The sequence below is a fragment of the Thunnus maccoyii genome, chromosome 11 (assembly GCF_910596095.1).
Source record: "Thunnus maccoyii chromosome 11, fThuMac1.1, whole genome shotgun sequence".
Taxonomy (NCBI): domain Eukaryota; kingdom Metazoa; phylum Chordata; class Actinopteri; order Scombriformes; family Scombridae; genus Thunnus; species Thunnus maccoyii.
The window spans coordinates 26,996,532-27,011,914 of NC_056543.1; the positions used below are offsets into that span (position 1 = coordinate 26,996,532).

At 38.5% G+C, this 15,383-nt stretch overlaps 1 protein-coding gene across 2 annotated transcripts in view; it reads right to left on the bottom strand.

Moving 5' to 3' along the window:
* The window catches only part of kalrna (kalirin RhoGEF kinase a), a 156,983-nt gene that overhangs the window by 18,283 nt on the left and 123,317 nt on the right, over positions 1-15,383 (bottom strand). For both annotated transcript variants that reach the window (XM_042425768.1, XM_042425767.1), the window contains exons 41-54: positions 9,990-10,196; positions 9,201-9,286; positions 6,845-6,991; positions 6,134-6,229; positions 4,447-4,565; positions 4,247-4,313; positions 3,968-4,071; positions 3,774-3,843; positions 3,562-3,648; positions 3,306-3,398; positions 2,430-2,480; positions 2,133-2,210; positions 1,762-1,947; positions 1,299-1,470 (exon numbers count right to left, since the gene is read on the bottom strand). In XM_042425768.1, the coding sequence (XP_042281702.1) occupies positions 1,299-1,470; positions 1,762-1,947; positions 2,133-2,210; positions 2,430-2,480; positions 3,306-3,398; positions 3,562-3,648; positions 3,774-3,843; positions 3,968-4,071; positions 4,247-4,313; positions 4,447-4,565; positions 6,134-6,229; positions 6,845-6,991; positions 9,201-9,286; positions 9,990-10,196 (1,563 nt within the window). The remainder of the gene's footprint in view (positions 1-1,298; positions 1,471-1,761; positions 1,948-2,132; positions 2,211-2,429; positions 2,481-3,305; positions 3,399-3,561; positions 3,649-3,773; positions 3,844-3,967; positions 4,072-4,246; positions 4,314-4,446; positions 4,566-6,133; positions 6,230-6,844; positions 6,992-9,200; positions 9,287-9,989; positions 10,197-15,383) is intronic.

Genomic DNA, 15,383 nt, shown 5'->3' on the forward strand with positions numbered 1-15,383 from the left:
CACAGGAGCAGGAACAAGCTCAAGGTGCTAGAGTTAAGTATAGACTTTGTATCATGTTGTCATCAATCATTCCTTTATCTTAATGTTAACAAAACTAGGGACATAATTGTAGATTTCAGGAAATCCTCCCCTTGGAGCCTGGTATATAATTACATATATCTCGGGACAGTTATTGATAGCAAACTGTGCTTTGAATCGCATGTTGATTTTGTTTATAAGAAAGCTCAATGTCTTTATTTTCTTAGGAAAATTGACTCTTTTAATGTTTGTGGATCCATGATGACCGTCCATGATGTTTTATTGCAGTTTCATTCCATCTGTTTTATCTTTTTGCATCGTGGTGTGGTGTGGGAACCTCAGCCTGTCCAACAAAAATAGATTCAGTAATCTTGTCAAACTGTCCAGTAAAATTACTGGAGTGTGCCTGGTTCAGCTTTCTGACATCTATAATAAGCATGTTCTTAGTAAGGCTGAGGCTGTTCTGGTTTGCCAAGATCATTCTTTGTTCAGGGAGTTGGAGTTACTTCCATCTGGTCGTCATTTTAGGGTACCAGTTGTAAGGACTAAAAGGACTAAATCATCCTTTGTTTCGGTGGCTGTAGGCCAGTTGAACTCTTGCCATACTTGTTGTATATTTCAAGCAGGCTGGCTTGCGAGGAGATTCTTCCCTGGAAGGAAGACATAAATTGTGTCTGTTTTCTGGTTTGTGTTTTACTGTATTGTGTGTTTGTCCCATGTTATTTTTTTGTTTTTATGACTGATATCACCTGGCTGCAAACCAAATTACCAAAATGAGTATTTTGGATCCTGTTTGTTGTGCTGTAGAGATAACAATGTTTTTGCATGTTTTTAGTACATTATGTAACTTCTGATCTGTTTTGAATGCAGTGATGTTGTTGATTTAAATGTATTTGCCTATTGTCTTTTCAATACTCTATTCAAATGTACTTGCAGAGACTTAAATCCTGCCAAAATAGCTCACAGTGAACACTGCCTTTGTTTTTTCCCATCAAAGTTACATCACGATTATGTGCAACTCAGCTGCATGCAGCAAAGGTGATGTTGAATGGTAAACATCAACATCCATGAAGCTGGCTATTGCACAGCAACCTTTTCAATGTAAGTGATTCCAAAAGAAAAACAGCTAAAACCTTTAACAGCAAAAACATGAAATTCAACTGTATGATCCAGTAAAATATCAGAGATTCAGATAAGAGGAAACTTCACTCTCTTGTTCAGGGATGAGAAATTATGTCACGCTTCAGAGGACCATATGGGGTGCGTGTGTGTTTTCTCACCGGACAGGAAGTTGCTTTGAGCGTCCAGGACTTCCTGAATGTGTCGGACCCAGATCTGTTTGATGTCGACGTTGGCGGCCTGCAGGGTGAAACGCTCCGACGAGCCACGACACGACAAGACAAACTTACAGGGATCGTTATCCACACTCTCCTCCAGACCAAGGTAGGATATCTGTGGAGGGGGCAGTTTTAGTGTGATCACAATTTATAGATTTCTTTATTTTTTGTACTTTTTAATTGTGTTAATGCTTGAATTATTATTGATGATCATTAAAGGATGATAAATACTCCAAGCTATTTTGGTTGGTCGAGATATTTGTCTTGCCTTTCCTTGTTTTTATCAGTGTAATATAATCGAGTCGATCTGATCAACTCTCAATTATTCCTTTCATTAGAAATCATTATATAAAATGTGCATCTCTAGTGTTATCCTGCAGAAAATAAACACCATCGTTCTGTGTACCTTGATGCTCTTCTTGAACTGGTACCCGGGGGTGGACGATCCTTTCCTGAGCAGCTCGCTGAAGATGACGATCTGCTCAAAGAGGAAAACTCGTCGTTCTTTGGAGCGTGACAGGACGCCGGCGTCCTGCTCTGTCACAAAGAAGGTTTCCTGCTGCAACAGTTTCCCCTGACTGGTCAGTTTCCCCTGCAGAGAGACGTGATTGGTCAATGCCTCATGTGTGTCACATCTAGTCTGTCTTTACTTTCTCTCTCTGCTCTTAAACGTCTCCCTTCCCCTTCTCAAATCTTACTGCTCAAATTAATTTTAATTAATTAACTGGTCAGTTGTGCAAACCACTTATTAATTAGCAGAACACGAAGTGAACGTACCTCGTATCCCTGCAGCCGGCCTAAATTCATCATGTCATTACACAGTTTAGGAACCTGAGACATCAAATCTACTGCTTTCTGTAAAAGAAAGAGAGAGAGATTTAAATCCTTGGTTATGTTTTAATTTCAGGTGCCTGTCACTCTCTCAGGGAGGACACTGGATTGGAGCATGAACAGGCATACACTCATATCAATATGTAATAAACAAACATCCACACACATCCTGGATACAGGCAGGGCTGTAAAATCAGGGTGAATACTGCATGTGTAAACAGAGATATAAAGTTGTGATTATACCTCAATTTGTTCACAGTCCATTCCTGCCTTGGAGCTGTACTTCAGGAAATCCTGAGGAGAAACACGAGTTCAGCATTAACACTCAACACACTGTCAGTTCAGTTCAATGTAACTTTATACCCTGAAAGTCACACAGACAGGTATGTGTGACAAATAATACACACCGTTGAATACAATTGGTTCTGCGGGAGATGACCCAGCAACATTTCAGTTTGTTATATTTGTATTCTCTTGTCGAGTCTACTAGGGGTCCATTTATAGATACAATAACCAACATGGAAACTCAACATCTCAGTTTGAAATTTCTCAAGTTAGTTCCCTCAAATTAGTGATCAGTGTCCTCTTTTTACTGTTTTTTATCTTAACTGTCCATTTCCAAGTCTGTCCTAAAGGTTTAAGCTGGTTCAGTGCTGGTAAACCAGTGGAAGTGGATTAGTTTTTTCTAATCTGAGAGCACCGATTATTAACTCCAGGTGAAAGATTAAGATTACACTTGTTTACAATGGTTTCTATTACTACTACTACTACTACTACTACTGTTTACTATATCTTATAGTTTTAAACATTACATCATTTACACCTAGTTCGCAAGAAATTTTACATAGCTAACAGCTATGTTAGTGTGTTATGTAACTTCCATGTAATTTTTGCATTTAACTCTTTAAACCATTAAAACTACACATGACAAGATTTTTTATTGCATGATAGACGAGAGAAAAGGTTATTTTATAGATTTTGTAATCTTTATATTGCAAAAAATATATATTTATATCTTTGTATGCATGTGAAGGGGACATTTTTCTTTGTAAATCATCCAATTCAACATAAAGAACCATATAATGACATCACATGATGTATCTCTTGTGTGTAAGTTACCTTCAGTAGCAGCTGGTATTTGGTGATTCTCTGGATTGGTTTGATGAGGAAGTCACTGATGGTCAACCTGGACTGGATGTCCTGCTGGATTCCCTGGAGGAGAAACACCAACAGCATCAGTATCCTTCTTTCTATTAGTCTAATTCATGTTTCTAATATATGTATTTGCTCAGATGCCAAATAATATGACAAAGAACAGACTCTAAAATCAAAGCCAGAATGTGGCAAAATCAAAGCCAGAATACATCCAACTTACGTCAAAATATGTGTCATATTCTGCTACGATGAACTCTGACTTGGGCTTATTCTGACAATAAACCACGTACATGTGTAGTCTTCTCTCCTGTAAAACACACACACCAGTTTTTTTCCAGACAGCAGATCACAGTGGACAAGGAGCCTAGCGATTTCTTCAGGTCAAATATATATTGCTACTAAAGTCATCATCATCATCAGTGTGTCACTCACATGTTTGATGAAGAGCTCAGGAAGGTGTTCGTGGTCTTCCAGACATTTCTCCAGCTCTCCTACGAAGAAACTGACAGGACAGAGGAGGGATGTTATTTGTTAGCAGATACAAATAGAATAAACTTAAGGCTGCAGTCAGTCTCAGCTTTGGGTCCAGGGCCAACCTTTGGACACCAATGCTGCTAGAGACTTACTCTCTGTGCCAGTCGTAGATCTGGTGGATGTTCCCGAAAACGATTTTGTCTTTTCCTTTCATGTCGTCTGGGACGCCCTTCTCCTCAATCCTCTTCATGAAGCCCTGAAGGAGTCACAAAAGGGGGTTGAGGATGCTTTGCTCACTTCTCCTCATTGATGACAAATTTTTTTTTTTGCTTCTTTGCCTCTTTTAAAGCTGTATATAAAGGTGGAGGGATTATCTGCCCCTAAACAAAGATGTGTGTGTGTGTGTGTTCCCTCAGCAGTGGGTGACTCACCTCCACCACGATGCCTAAGTCTTTGACGTAGTCCTTTTCTGTCTGAATCAGCTCATTCAGAACAAACCTGAGCAAAACAAGCAGCGCAGTGTTTTATTATAAATGTCAACTGTAATGTAACCAATGGTTTGTGGTAGTAAAAGTAGTAGAAGCACTAGAAGTGGTGATAAAATTATGTTCCTCTATACTGCAACACTCACATCCGTCCTCTCATAGCTTTAGCTCTCTGCTCCAGCTCAGGGTTTCGTGGCTGGACCGGAGTAGTTTGTTCTGGTGGAGAGAGAGAGGAGAAGCCGGGGTACGCTCCTGGTTCCAGAGTCTGTGTGTAAAAGAAAGAGAGAGAGAGAAAGAGGAGGAACATTGTTTTAAGTTGGATGATGTTATAAAAATTATGATTGCACTGTGTATGAGTGTTACTATTTTATCTAGATCATGATGAATTGTTCCTGTTTTGTACTGCAACTCTGCAACATCAGCAGACTCATCAGCTAAGGATAAAGGAAGTTCAGTATTATTTTTGTAAAGAGGAAGATGTAGAAATTAAATATCACTGGAGACAGGGTGAGACATGTAATCTGGGGGTCAGTTAGGCAAGATGGCTCCTGGACAGGAGAAGTGAAAACAGACATGACGTTATCTATAAGTCTGTATTTTGATAGATTAAGAAAAGAACTGTAACGCCCACTTAAGGTGTATAAAACCCTGTTGTGGGCGCTCCTCTGGGAGCCTTTTTCTTTGTAACCTAATCCTGCATGTTGCATTGTGAGACGCTCCTTCTTGTACAAGAAAATAAATTCTGTTAAATTTGATACTTTGGCTCCGGTCTCTATTGTTTAATGGTCATTAAGAAGAAATTTTTTTAACAGATGAAATCATCTTGCAACCTCCGTTTTATTTATAATAGCCAAGAATCACGGATTTGTCTCAAAGGGCTATTAGACCCATGATTCTGACAAGAAAAAAAACTTGATAAAAACTAAACAAACAAACAAAAAAAACCCTGACTGACCTCAGCTTCAGGCAACACTTTCTAACACTAACATCAGAACAATGAGACTATTTCATGACACCAGAGGGCAGCAGCAGCTTGGCGGTATCGAGAATAAATGGAAAACAGCCATTGTATAATCATTTGATGCCTCTCTGTAAACTCTGCGGAGGCAAACTCCCCCCTCTGCTCTGCCTGAAAACTTTGAATAGTGGAAATCCAGCACCAGATCTGAGCGGCTGATGGTGATCTGTCACTGTGCCTAACTTCTTCAGATAGATCTGCTGACATGAAATCACTCCAGTGTGTGTTTGAATTTCATAACAGTGAGCAGGTTCTTTGTTCTGTTTAATCTCATGGCGTCATTTCAAACAGTAGATCACTCGAATACACCAGACAGTGTTGAAAAATAATATGCAAATATGTACCAGACACATTTATACACCACTATAGATGTAATATTGTACATGCACAGGTATGTATGTTGCACAATGTCACACTGCTTTTGTTCATACTATATATTACAACACATACTGCATGCATGTATGCATTAATATTAACTATATTATATATATATATAATACTGAAAATATGAACACTGCAGACAAGTATACCACACACACCTAAACACAAATATAGTACAACACATGAGTGCACTACACATATTAACTATTGTATTAATTTGGTGAAATGAGCACAAGACAATCATACATAGTGTGTTAGCTTCATGCTCGCACGTGCACAGGTTGTGTTCACTTCAGACTTTAGGCACATGATGCCTGATTTGGAAGATGACTGATCTGCACATCATATGTTTCAGGTTTGTTCCTATTATAAGGAAAACCTGCTACATGGCACATCTGTCCCTCCCAAACACGCACACAATCATACACACTCACCATCTTGGTTTTAACCAGTTTTTCTATGGCGCTAACCAGCTCTGCAGCGCTGGGCACCTCAGAGGACGACTGCAGAGACGTTAGCAAGGATGAAGACTGAGAGAGGAAGAGGAGAGGGTAGAAAGCAATAGCATGTTAGGAAGGACGGCGGGAGGAAGGAGAGGGAGGGAGCGTGGTAAAGGAGAGAAGGTGTGCAGCAGTGGGAGAAGAAGAAGAGTTACAGCGAAAAGCAAAGCAAAAGGAGAAAACTGTCAGTGAAGGAGAGGAAGCTGTTAGATGAGAGCAGCAGATCAGAGCTGAGCTACAGATGGTCAAACTGCAGGATTTCAACACAAATACCTTCAACCACTGCAAACTACTGCTAATCTAAACCTAAAATGGAATGATAATAATAAATTACAACATAATATGCAGTTCAAACGACTAAAAAAGTGAAATATATATATAAAAAAACACCTGAACACCCAAAACAAGTATGAAATATAAAAAAGTTGAACTTCATCAGTAGGAAATGTTTGACAGATGTTAGTGGACACACACAGGCTTTTAGAGAAATCGATTTCAACAGGTGAGATAAAAATAAATAAAATCTAAATGAAGATATTTGAAGTAGACCTCTTCTAACTGTTAGCAGCCTACGCCTTTAAGTGAAAGACTTGCAACGAGAATCAATTTCTCCTCTTCCTCCTCTTCCCGCTACCCTCCTCCCACCTTGTCATCCTGAGCTGAGGGGTCCTTGATAATCTCCATGGGGGGAGGCAGAGGGGTGTGGGCCTCCTCGTCCTGCTCCTCCTCCCCGCCGCTCTGCATCCCGGACGACGTCTTGGAGAGGAGGTTACCATCCTTACTGAGGACTCTCTGAGGCAGGAAGAGGCAGAATTCAGAGTCAATTACAAATGAAAAAACACTTTTTAACATCTTAGTGGTGAACTGTCAATATAAAATATCAGCCTATCCAAACAGCTCTCTCGTTGTGGTCTGGTAAGACTTTCCATAAGGCTGCAAGGTAAATGATTGACAGGTCTTTCCCTTTTTATAATCTACATGAATCCTTCATTCAACCATATTGGATGAAATCGCTCAGCTTTTTATCAGTGTTTGCTTCCAATTTTCAGTTTGAAAAACAACAGCAGCTGCTCTTGGAAACCTCAGACTTCTCCTAAAATCTCCCCAAAATTAGTTTCTGAATCAATCTGAGACAAATAATAGGCCATGAAGGCTGATTCTTGTTTCATTTTATGAAGTTCGAGCAAGTGGTAAATCCCAGATAAACTATTCCTGGCTCTGGTCAGGCTCGATCAGTTAAAATAAATCAATAAATCCTTCAGAGCTTACGTGCTAGCTTTGGCAGGCCGACAAACTCCGCAATCAAATACAAAGCTGCAGTCATATGAGGTTTAACTGGTGGAACTTCAAGTTGCATTTACTTAATTTAAACTGCCAGGGTATATTGTCTGAAGAAGAGTTCTTTCCTGTGTTTAATCATTGTAACTAATACTTGTGTTGCTCCCCTCTGGCACAAACAAAAACACTTTGAATTGATCTGTTGAGCTTGTATGTATTTTGATTCTCCATTTTGTCAAACTCCTATTCTAGCTCCGTCTTGCAATCAATGGGCCTCATGCAAGAAGCACTCAGATTTGTTCTTAAAATGCACGCACGGTTTTCATCAACGTGGCTGCCAATTTATTCAAAAGGTTTTTTTTTTTAGATTTTATGATTTATGGCCATATTTTGGCGCAGCAGCTTCTACATTTCAGCAGTTGTTGGAAACTTCTCTCATTCTGACAGCTGCATCCGTGTCTCTGCAGGTCTCATGTTGTGTTGCAGCTGACGGTCTAACATCACCTGTAGACTATCATATTCTCCTCTAATATCTCTGTGACTGTAACATGACCGCCTCTCATCACAGAGCGCTTTGCTTTAGAAAAAAATTTTTTAGCATCTCACCTTACATCAAATCATTCCCTCTTTATTTCTGTCACAGTGCAGAGCTGCTCTGGTGACATGTTAGCTGGATTCATATTTTCTAATTGTTTCAGATCTACTACCGTCACTCATAAATGTGTTCTGTGTTTGTCTGCCGATTTCTGAAAGCAGGACTTGAAGCTGTGTTTTCATCAACAAGTGACATTCATCAGGATGAAACGAGCAAGTTCAGGCAGTTAAGAGAATTTGTTGAATCCGACTTGGAACACTTGTACGAGCAAAACCTCAGACAGAAAAGTCAAATAGTTTTAGGACAAAAATACAACAACATTCTTGCATGAGGCCCATTGTCATTAAACTACCTGTCAGCTGAAAACTTTTTAGGAACTAAGAAAAACAGCATTGTTTGTCGTTGGGCTGTCATGTGTTTTAGCTTTTTATGAGTTTGTTTTAAAAGGGTTTCAGTCTCTAGAAAAGGTTGTTATATTTTGTCGAGGCATAGAAGACACCGAAATCACCAAAATCTGGGTTGCAGGCTTTCATATGACAACAGTGACGTATCATAATAATATATTGTATATATTATATTAACAAATGAAGGACTCCAAACATTATATAGTATCAGTGATCAGTGAGTAAGTCTGGACTTTGACTAGTTTGTGTGTGTGTGTGTGTGTGTGTGTGTGTGTTTGTGTATTTGTGTGTCAGAGATACTTCTTTAACATGGAAAGAGGAACTTTACTAAAAAATAACATAAATGGAAGTAGTGGCAAATTAATCCAAATTCAATGACATTTGCACACAGACAAGGAGAACTCTTTAGTAAACTCTGATTATGAAAACAGGAACAGATTCACCCTTTAATAACCAAAACATACATTCAGTTTATGAGGATTAGAGTTGACAGATCCTCAGGTCGACATGTCCAACATATGAAGATAAACATTAGAGCACATGCAGACAGACTTTTCACATAAAGCTAGTTGAAGTGTAGGTAATTTCCTCTGTAAATCATCTTTATATTTACCTCACAGATTGTATGTTAAGTGTCAAAACATCGATAGATACCATGTATAGAAATTCATCACTGCGCAACACGAATTACACAAACATGCTACTCTTGAATCTGACTGCTTACCTCATCGATGATGTCATCCTGCAGGGCAAGGTCAGGCTGTCCCAGGTCAATGCTCTTTCTGCTCTCCTCTCTTCCTGTTCCTGGTCCTGCCAATCAATCAGTAAAACAGTCGATCAATAAGCTCATTACACTCATTAAGATGTAAACGTTTTTTAAGAGGTTTTGAGCAGACTAGAGGTGGGCTGTGCTTTGAAAGATTCAAATGTCAATGAAAAAATAAAATATTTTCAAGTTAAACATTCCTATGTCTTTCCTTATGTTGCTGGAATAACATTAGAAGAATATTATTGGGGATTTTCTACAATTTAGCTCCACAAACTAACTCAACCTTTGAAAACCTTTCCTCTTGGTGCATTCAAGAATGCTCGGACATTTTTGATTTCATAATTAGCCAATTAGCAACATTTTTAATGCAAGAAAAACAAATTCACATGATCCTTTTGATAATATTTGTATGCTTATTGATTATCTACAGCGTCTGATAATCAAATAACTTGAATGTAATGCTGTTCAGTTAAAAAAAAAACCCACAAACATTTTTTTTTTTGCAACATTATTACCAGACTGATTTTCAAAGCATATCATAATGAAACCAATGGCTACATGGAATGAAAAAAACCTGAAGAAGAGTTTACAGCATACTTTGAAAAGTGGCAGTTTGTGGCAGAATCCGGGCCGTCGTTGTTGTGCAACACATATCTGTCAATGGAGCTCAACTTGTGGTTTGAGTTCAACTCTCACTTGTCAGTGATGTGTTGTGTCATGTGTTATGTATGATATGTGTCTTACCAGTCTTCTTCTGTTTGTTATTGGGGAGTTTCTTGACAGAGCTGCCGTGGCTGAGGCGGCGGACTGGACTGGTCAGCCATTTTCTCAGAGTGTTTCCGGAGCGTTTGGGACCAGGAGAGCTGGACGGCAGCGAGCTGAGGGATGGCTGCGGCTGAAGGTTCGCCACTGAATCTGTCTTCCCATCGGAGCCACTGACAGGATAGTTTTCTGAAAGAAATCAGAGAAGTTGACTTTTTAGTAAGATCCAATCATCTTTCATTAGAGGTTACTTACTCTGCTTCCACAGTGTTTCAAGTTTTTATAAAACTACACTTTCATTATTCTTTCTTGTTTTAATTTTATAAGGTTCAGTCATAAGAGACAAAGTTCTTCATGGTGTTTTGTAGATAAATAGAGGAAAATTTTTTTAGTTTGGCACCTTTAAACTTCATGTCATCCTACTCCACTTGTTTATCTTGTTGTCACTCAAACAGAAGTTAGTCTCTGTATACTGTTTGACATTTATAGTCATGTTAAATCAGCCGACAGGAACATTTAGTTCACACACTCCCCGATCATCAGTCACATTACTGCAATCAATCAGCTTTTCAGCCCGTCAGTAATTTCAATAAATCAAAAAAAACAGGAGGAACTTCAGTCTTAATAGTGAGGATGTAATTAGATTTAAAGCCATAAATGAAATGCAAACATCTGTAATGTCATTTGTGTTGTTGTCTTTGTAAGTGACAATCACACTGTGAGATGAATCTGTCTGTTAATGAAAAACAAAATGTGTTTAGCAGCTGTTCTCATATCACACACGCCTCCTCTGATAACACTGTAAATTCACACATACACATGTTGGAGATTCATTCCTGCTTTATCTCCTTTGGTATTATGTGTGTTGGCAATTCAGTTCACTTTCAAATGGTTAAAGGTAGATAATAAAAGGACATGAAGAGAGGTAACCATTAACAGACTGCTTTTCAATTTGACTGCTTAAGCAAAGTGAAAGCTTTTGATTGTGTCCAAAGATCACAAGGAATCAGGAAGTAAACATTATCAAATGTGTCGACTGTTAAACTGAGATTGTATCACATACTTAGAATTGCAGGGTGTGATATCACATAGTTTAAATGGTTTGGACCAGTTTGGTTTCAGAGAAACAGAAAGTAATGTTGCTGTGAAACATCCAAACACTCGTCTTTGTTCTGTTTCGCTACGAACTATCTCTGTGTGTGTGTGTGTGTGTGTGTGAGTGTGTATGACACTGTAGTCATGTGTCAGGAGCATGGTGGATCAGCTGCACTCACACACAGCTGGGAGCTAAGGGCTGTGGCTGCTGTGGGGTTGGCTGTATGTGTGTTTCAGACGGGAAATGAAAAGGTCAAGGGTCAGTGGGATCTCCTGAGGTGTTCTGTTGTACTATGAGCTTTTTTTTTTTTCTTTTTTGTTTACCTTCATTTCTCTCAGTATTTAAGTCCTACCTCCCTTCCTCCTACCGAACCCTGTTCTGTTTTTATCTGAATGTCTTCTACTTGTACGCTACTGTCGAGCTGCAAATGGCAAAAAAGGATGTGATATTTAGTTATTTATCTAAAACTGTTTCCTGCAAGATCACCAATAACATCTCTTTCACTTCCTAGATCACAAGCATGACAAGCAACAGCAGGTCAAAGCTCAGTAGCACCAAAAATATACTCTACACTGCAAAAAGACCAAGACCAGGACTAAGGTCTGTTTGTAAGGTCATGTATCACACTAGCTTCTGTGCAGCAATCATTTAGTTTATTGCAAATGTAGATTTTCCATGTATGTTTCATAAATTTACTTTTTTTTTTTCAAAATTATATTTATTTGAACTCTTTTAGCTATAGTTGAAATAAACTCTGGATTTTTTAGGCCAATACCAACATTAATAAATCACATAACATCAGCTGATAAACACAAACAAACTTTTTATAAGGATCTTTTCAATTAGGTTATAAGAACTCTTATGACCAAGATACATACTGAGCAAGCTAATATCATCTGATTTATCGTTGGGACTCACATTATTCTTCATTTAATATATAAATGTAATTATGCATTGTAACTTAATGTAATCTAATTGTTTCCATGAAACTTGCTTCATAAAGGTTGACTGGTTATCTAAACCCAAACCGCACAACAACTGCTGCTTCAGTTAAAACCAAATAATATTATCCAAATAAGATATTTTTGTCTGACAGTGACAGTTTTCTAAAATCACTTCCTCATGAGTCTGCACTAGTGGTAGTTGTTGCTTTAGTTGTTATCAGACTGTGTCAGCGGCGTGGTCTAGATTAAACACTCTGTCCAAAAGTCAGCCGGTGCTACTGAGGTGCACTCTGTTCCTCCCACTCTTTTTCTCTCATGAGACACACAGTCGACATAACAGAAATATGACGGCACAGAGAAGTGGAGCGGGATGTAGTACTATTTTATATCTACATAACCTCTGGGTTCAATACAATTCAGAACATGCGATTTACCTCTGGTGCAACAGAACAACTGTACAACCCAGTAATATGCTTACTCCAGTATATGTGCACACACCAAAGGCATTGTATAGAGTATACTGTATATAATGGTGTTTATATTTTTCTATTGAATCATTTAAGTAAAAATACACACACACCACTTTGTCTTTTCTTTTTTAGATTGCAAGTCCTATGTGCTTGAAAAGTCACTTGAACTTGACTCACTTTCAGCTCAGGAGTTAAATAATGTTGAGTGGCCCACAAATGTGAGTTGGTCCGGAGGAGGAGCGGGTGAAGTGCTACTGTCAGGGGCCCACCTAAAATTATTTATTTTTATTTTAGATCCTCTATATAGTATATGGAGACATCAGTAGTTTTGTATTGTTTTGATTGATTACAGTTGTACCCATATTTGACATATTTCAAACCAACATTCAAACACATTCAATTGACAAACGTGTTCTAGTTTCTTCACTTTGTAACAGGACTCTGGAGTCACATTGTGTAACCTCTACACAACAAACTCTGCTAGTGGAGATAAGAGTTGTAGCAGTAAGTCACATGGTTTCCACTGTGGTTTCCTCTTTATCACTTCATATGTTTGATACAGTGTGATTAAAAAGCTAAACATCCAGCTAGTGATAAGATAAAAATGAGGAAAAAAGCCTTTTGAGCGTAATACACAGTTGAGATCGAGGTAGGACTGTGTCCGAGCTGCACATTTACTCCCTGCTGTAGACTTCATTTGAACATTAATCAAGCGTGTTTGTGTGTATGACAGACCACAATCAGCTCTATTAGCTCAGTCCCCAGCTGAGTTAACATCTCCAAAATTTCTCACTCTGTCTCAGTGTCCAGTGTTTCAGTGGTTACTCCCTTAAGTGCTATTGAGCAAATTCAGTCATGTGTTCCTGAGAGTGGTAAACATGTCATAGGTGACCTGTTCTCTTGTGTGTGTGCGTGCTTTCAGCAAAACAAATGTTAGTCCTTGAGTGGCCTTGAAAGCTGACTGACCAGAATCTCATTAAGGACTGGAGCACAAACGCACACACTGACTGATAAGACGTCATTTCTTTGACCTTTCCTTTTTCCCAAGAAAAGTGATGAGTGATGCTGTAAAACCACAGTGTGCTGCTGTCAGCTGCTGAACACTAAAACCACAAATGACCATACATAGTTTATATATTTGTTGCATATTTACTGATGACCTTCTTCAAAAATTATTTTATCATCTCGCTGTCATGTATTTTTAAGCACCAGTGGTCTATTAGTCAGACAGTCAATCAGCAGACTTCATGCTCAATATGATGGAACCAAATCAAGCAATTTTCAAGTCTCTGAAAGCTGATTTTTAGATAGATTTAAAAGATGTTCTCTATTTTTATTATTGTCAACAAATCCCATGAAAGGACAAATGCCAACAGCATGTTAGTCCATCTCTGGATGCTTTCTGATCTCTGTAACTTTTCTGTGGAACTGGACACTAGTGCATTTGTTCTAAATCTTTTTAAAAAAGACGACTATTTTCAGCTGAAGATTAATAGACATTTGGTGCTCTAGTAAGTATTTATGGCAGCAGGACAGTGTATATGGAACTGACTCAAAATAAACTACAGTGTCCATGTTCAACCATGGGCCTGTTTTTTCATGATTTTTCATTGGGAGTGGTTAACCAGCGCAGTGGAAATGCAGGCGTATATGTTTTGTTTAATTATTTGAATCCATTGAAGAATGAAATGTATTTATAACACTGTTTAGGATTGTGTATGAGGTCATTTTTCCCATTAGTGAGTGAGGGCTGACAGAGTTGCAACTTTTTTTAATACTCATTTGACTAATAATGACTCATACTGGAAAATATGCACTGTGTTGCCCTTTGAGACTGGAGACGCGCTTTACTTGTTATCCACAAACAATAAACAGCGGCCTGCTTCATCTATGGTTGATTGAAAGTTCTGTTGTTGCCTTAGAAATAAATGGCATCAACACCTCATTTCTCTTATATGTTTGTGAAGAATAAATATGGTTGACGAATAAAACAGTGTTAGAATTCACACATTAAAATGTCATTTCTGGGAAGTTAATTAGACTTTAATTTCAGCACCATGCTCTGTTCAAACAGCAGAGCACAATCGTGGTTTTGATGCCTCTCCCAGTGTGGGGGTAGTAGAGATGTGACAATTATATTTTATCATCAGGCAAACCAAACAATCCGCTCATGATTATATCCAGAAAAGACATTCCACACTTGTGATCTGCGGTACGGTGAAGGAATGAAGAGTGCCAGGAAGGAGGGAGCTATCACACTGGAGAAAAAAAAAGGTGACAAACATTCAGACATGCCAGTCTTTGAGACAGGAAGTCTTGAGGCGTAGTAGATGCTGCATCAGGATAAAATGCCAGATGATCATCTTGATCTCATTTTTGTTTCCTAATCAAAACCACAGGTCTAACAGATCATGTCATTATTAGAATATCATGTTGTTTGATCCTTCACAGCAGTAAGTAACATCTGTAAAGGGTGGCTTTGAATTTAAATCTTCAAACAAGACTCTCTCATTTGTATTTCATCTTCTATCTTCCTGGTAGCAACATGCCCACAGCAACGCAAGCCTCCTTAAACAAAACATTTGAAACAGAAATCAGTCTTCATTAACTGAGGTCCCAAACTGGACTTGTGATGTTAATTAAGTAATGTTAATGACTTTCATTTAATTATTAAGTATTAAGGGGGGAGTATTGCAGCATTACTTCTCTGTATAACAGCAAAGAGCGAGTCTACTCCAGAGCACAGCAGTGTCACAAAGACGGCCAAAGTCAGGTGAGACCAAACAAGGAAGCTTTTGTTCTGTAGCCAACAGAAAGACAGACTGTCTACTGTTAAAATCCCCATCACTCACTATCTTTAAATTAC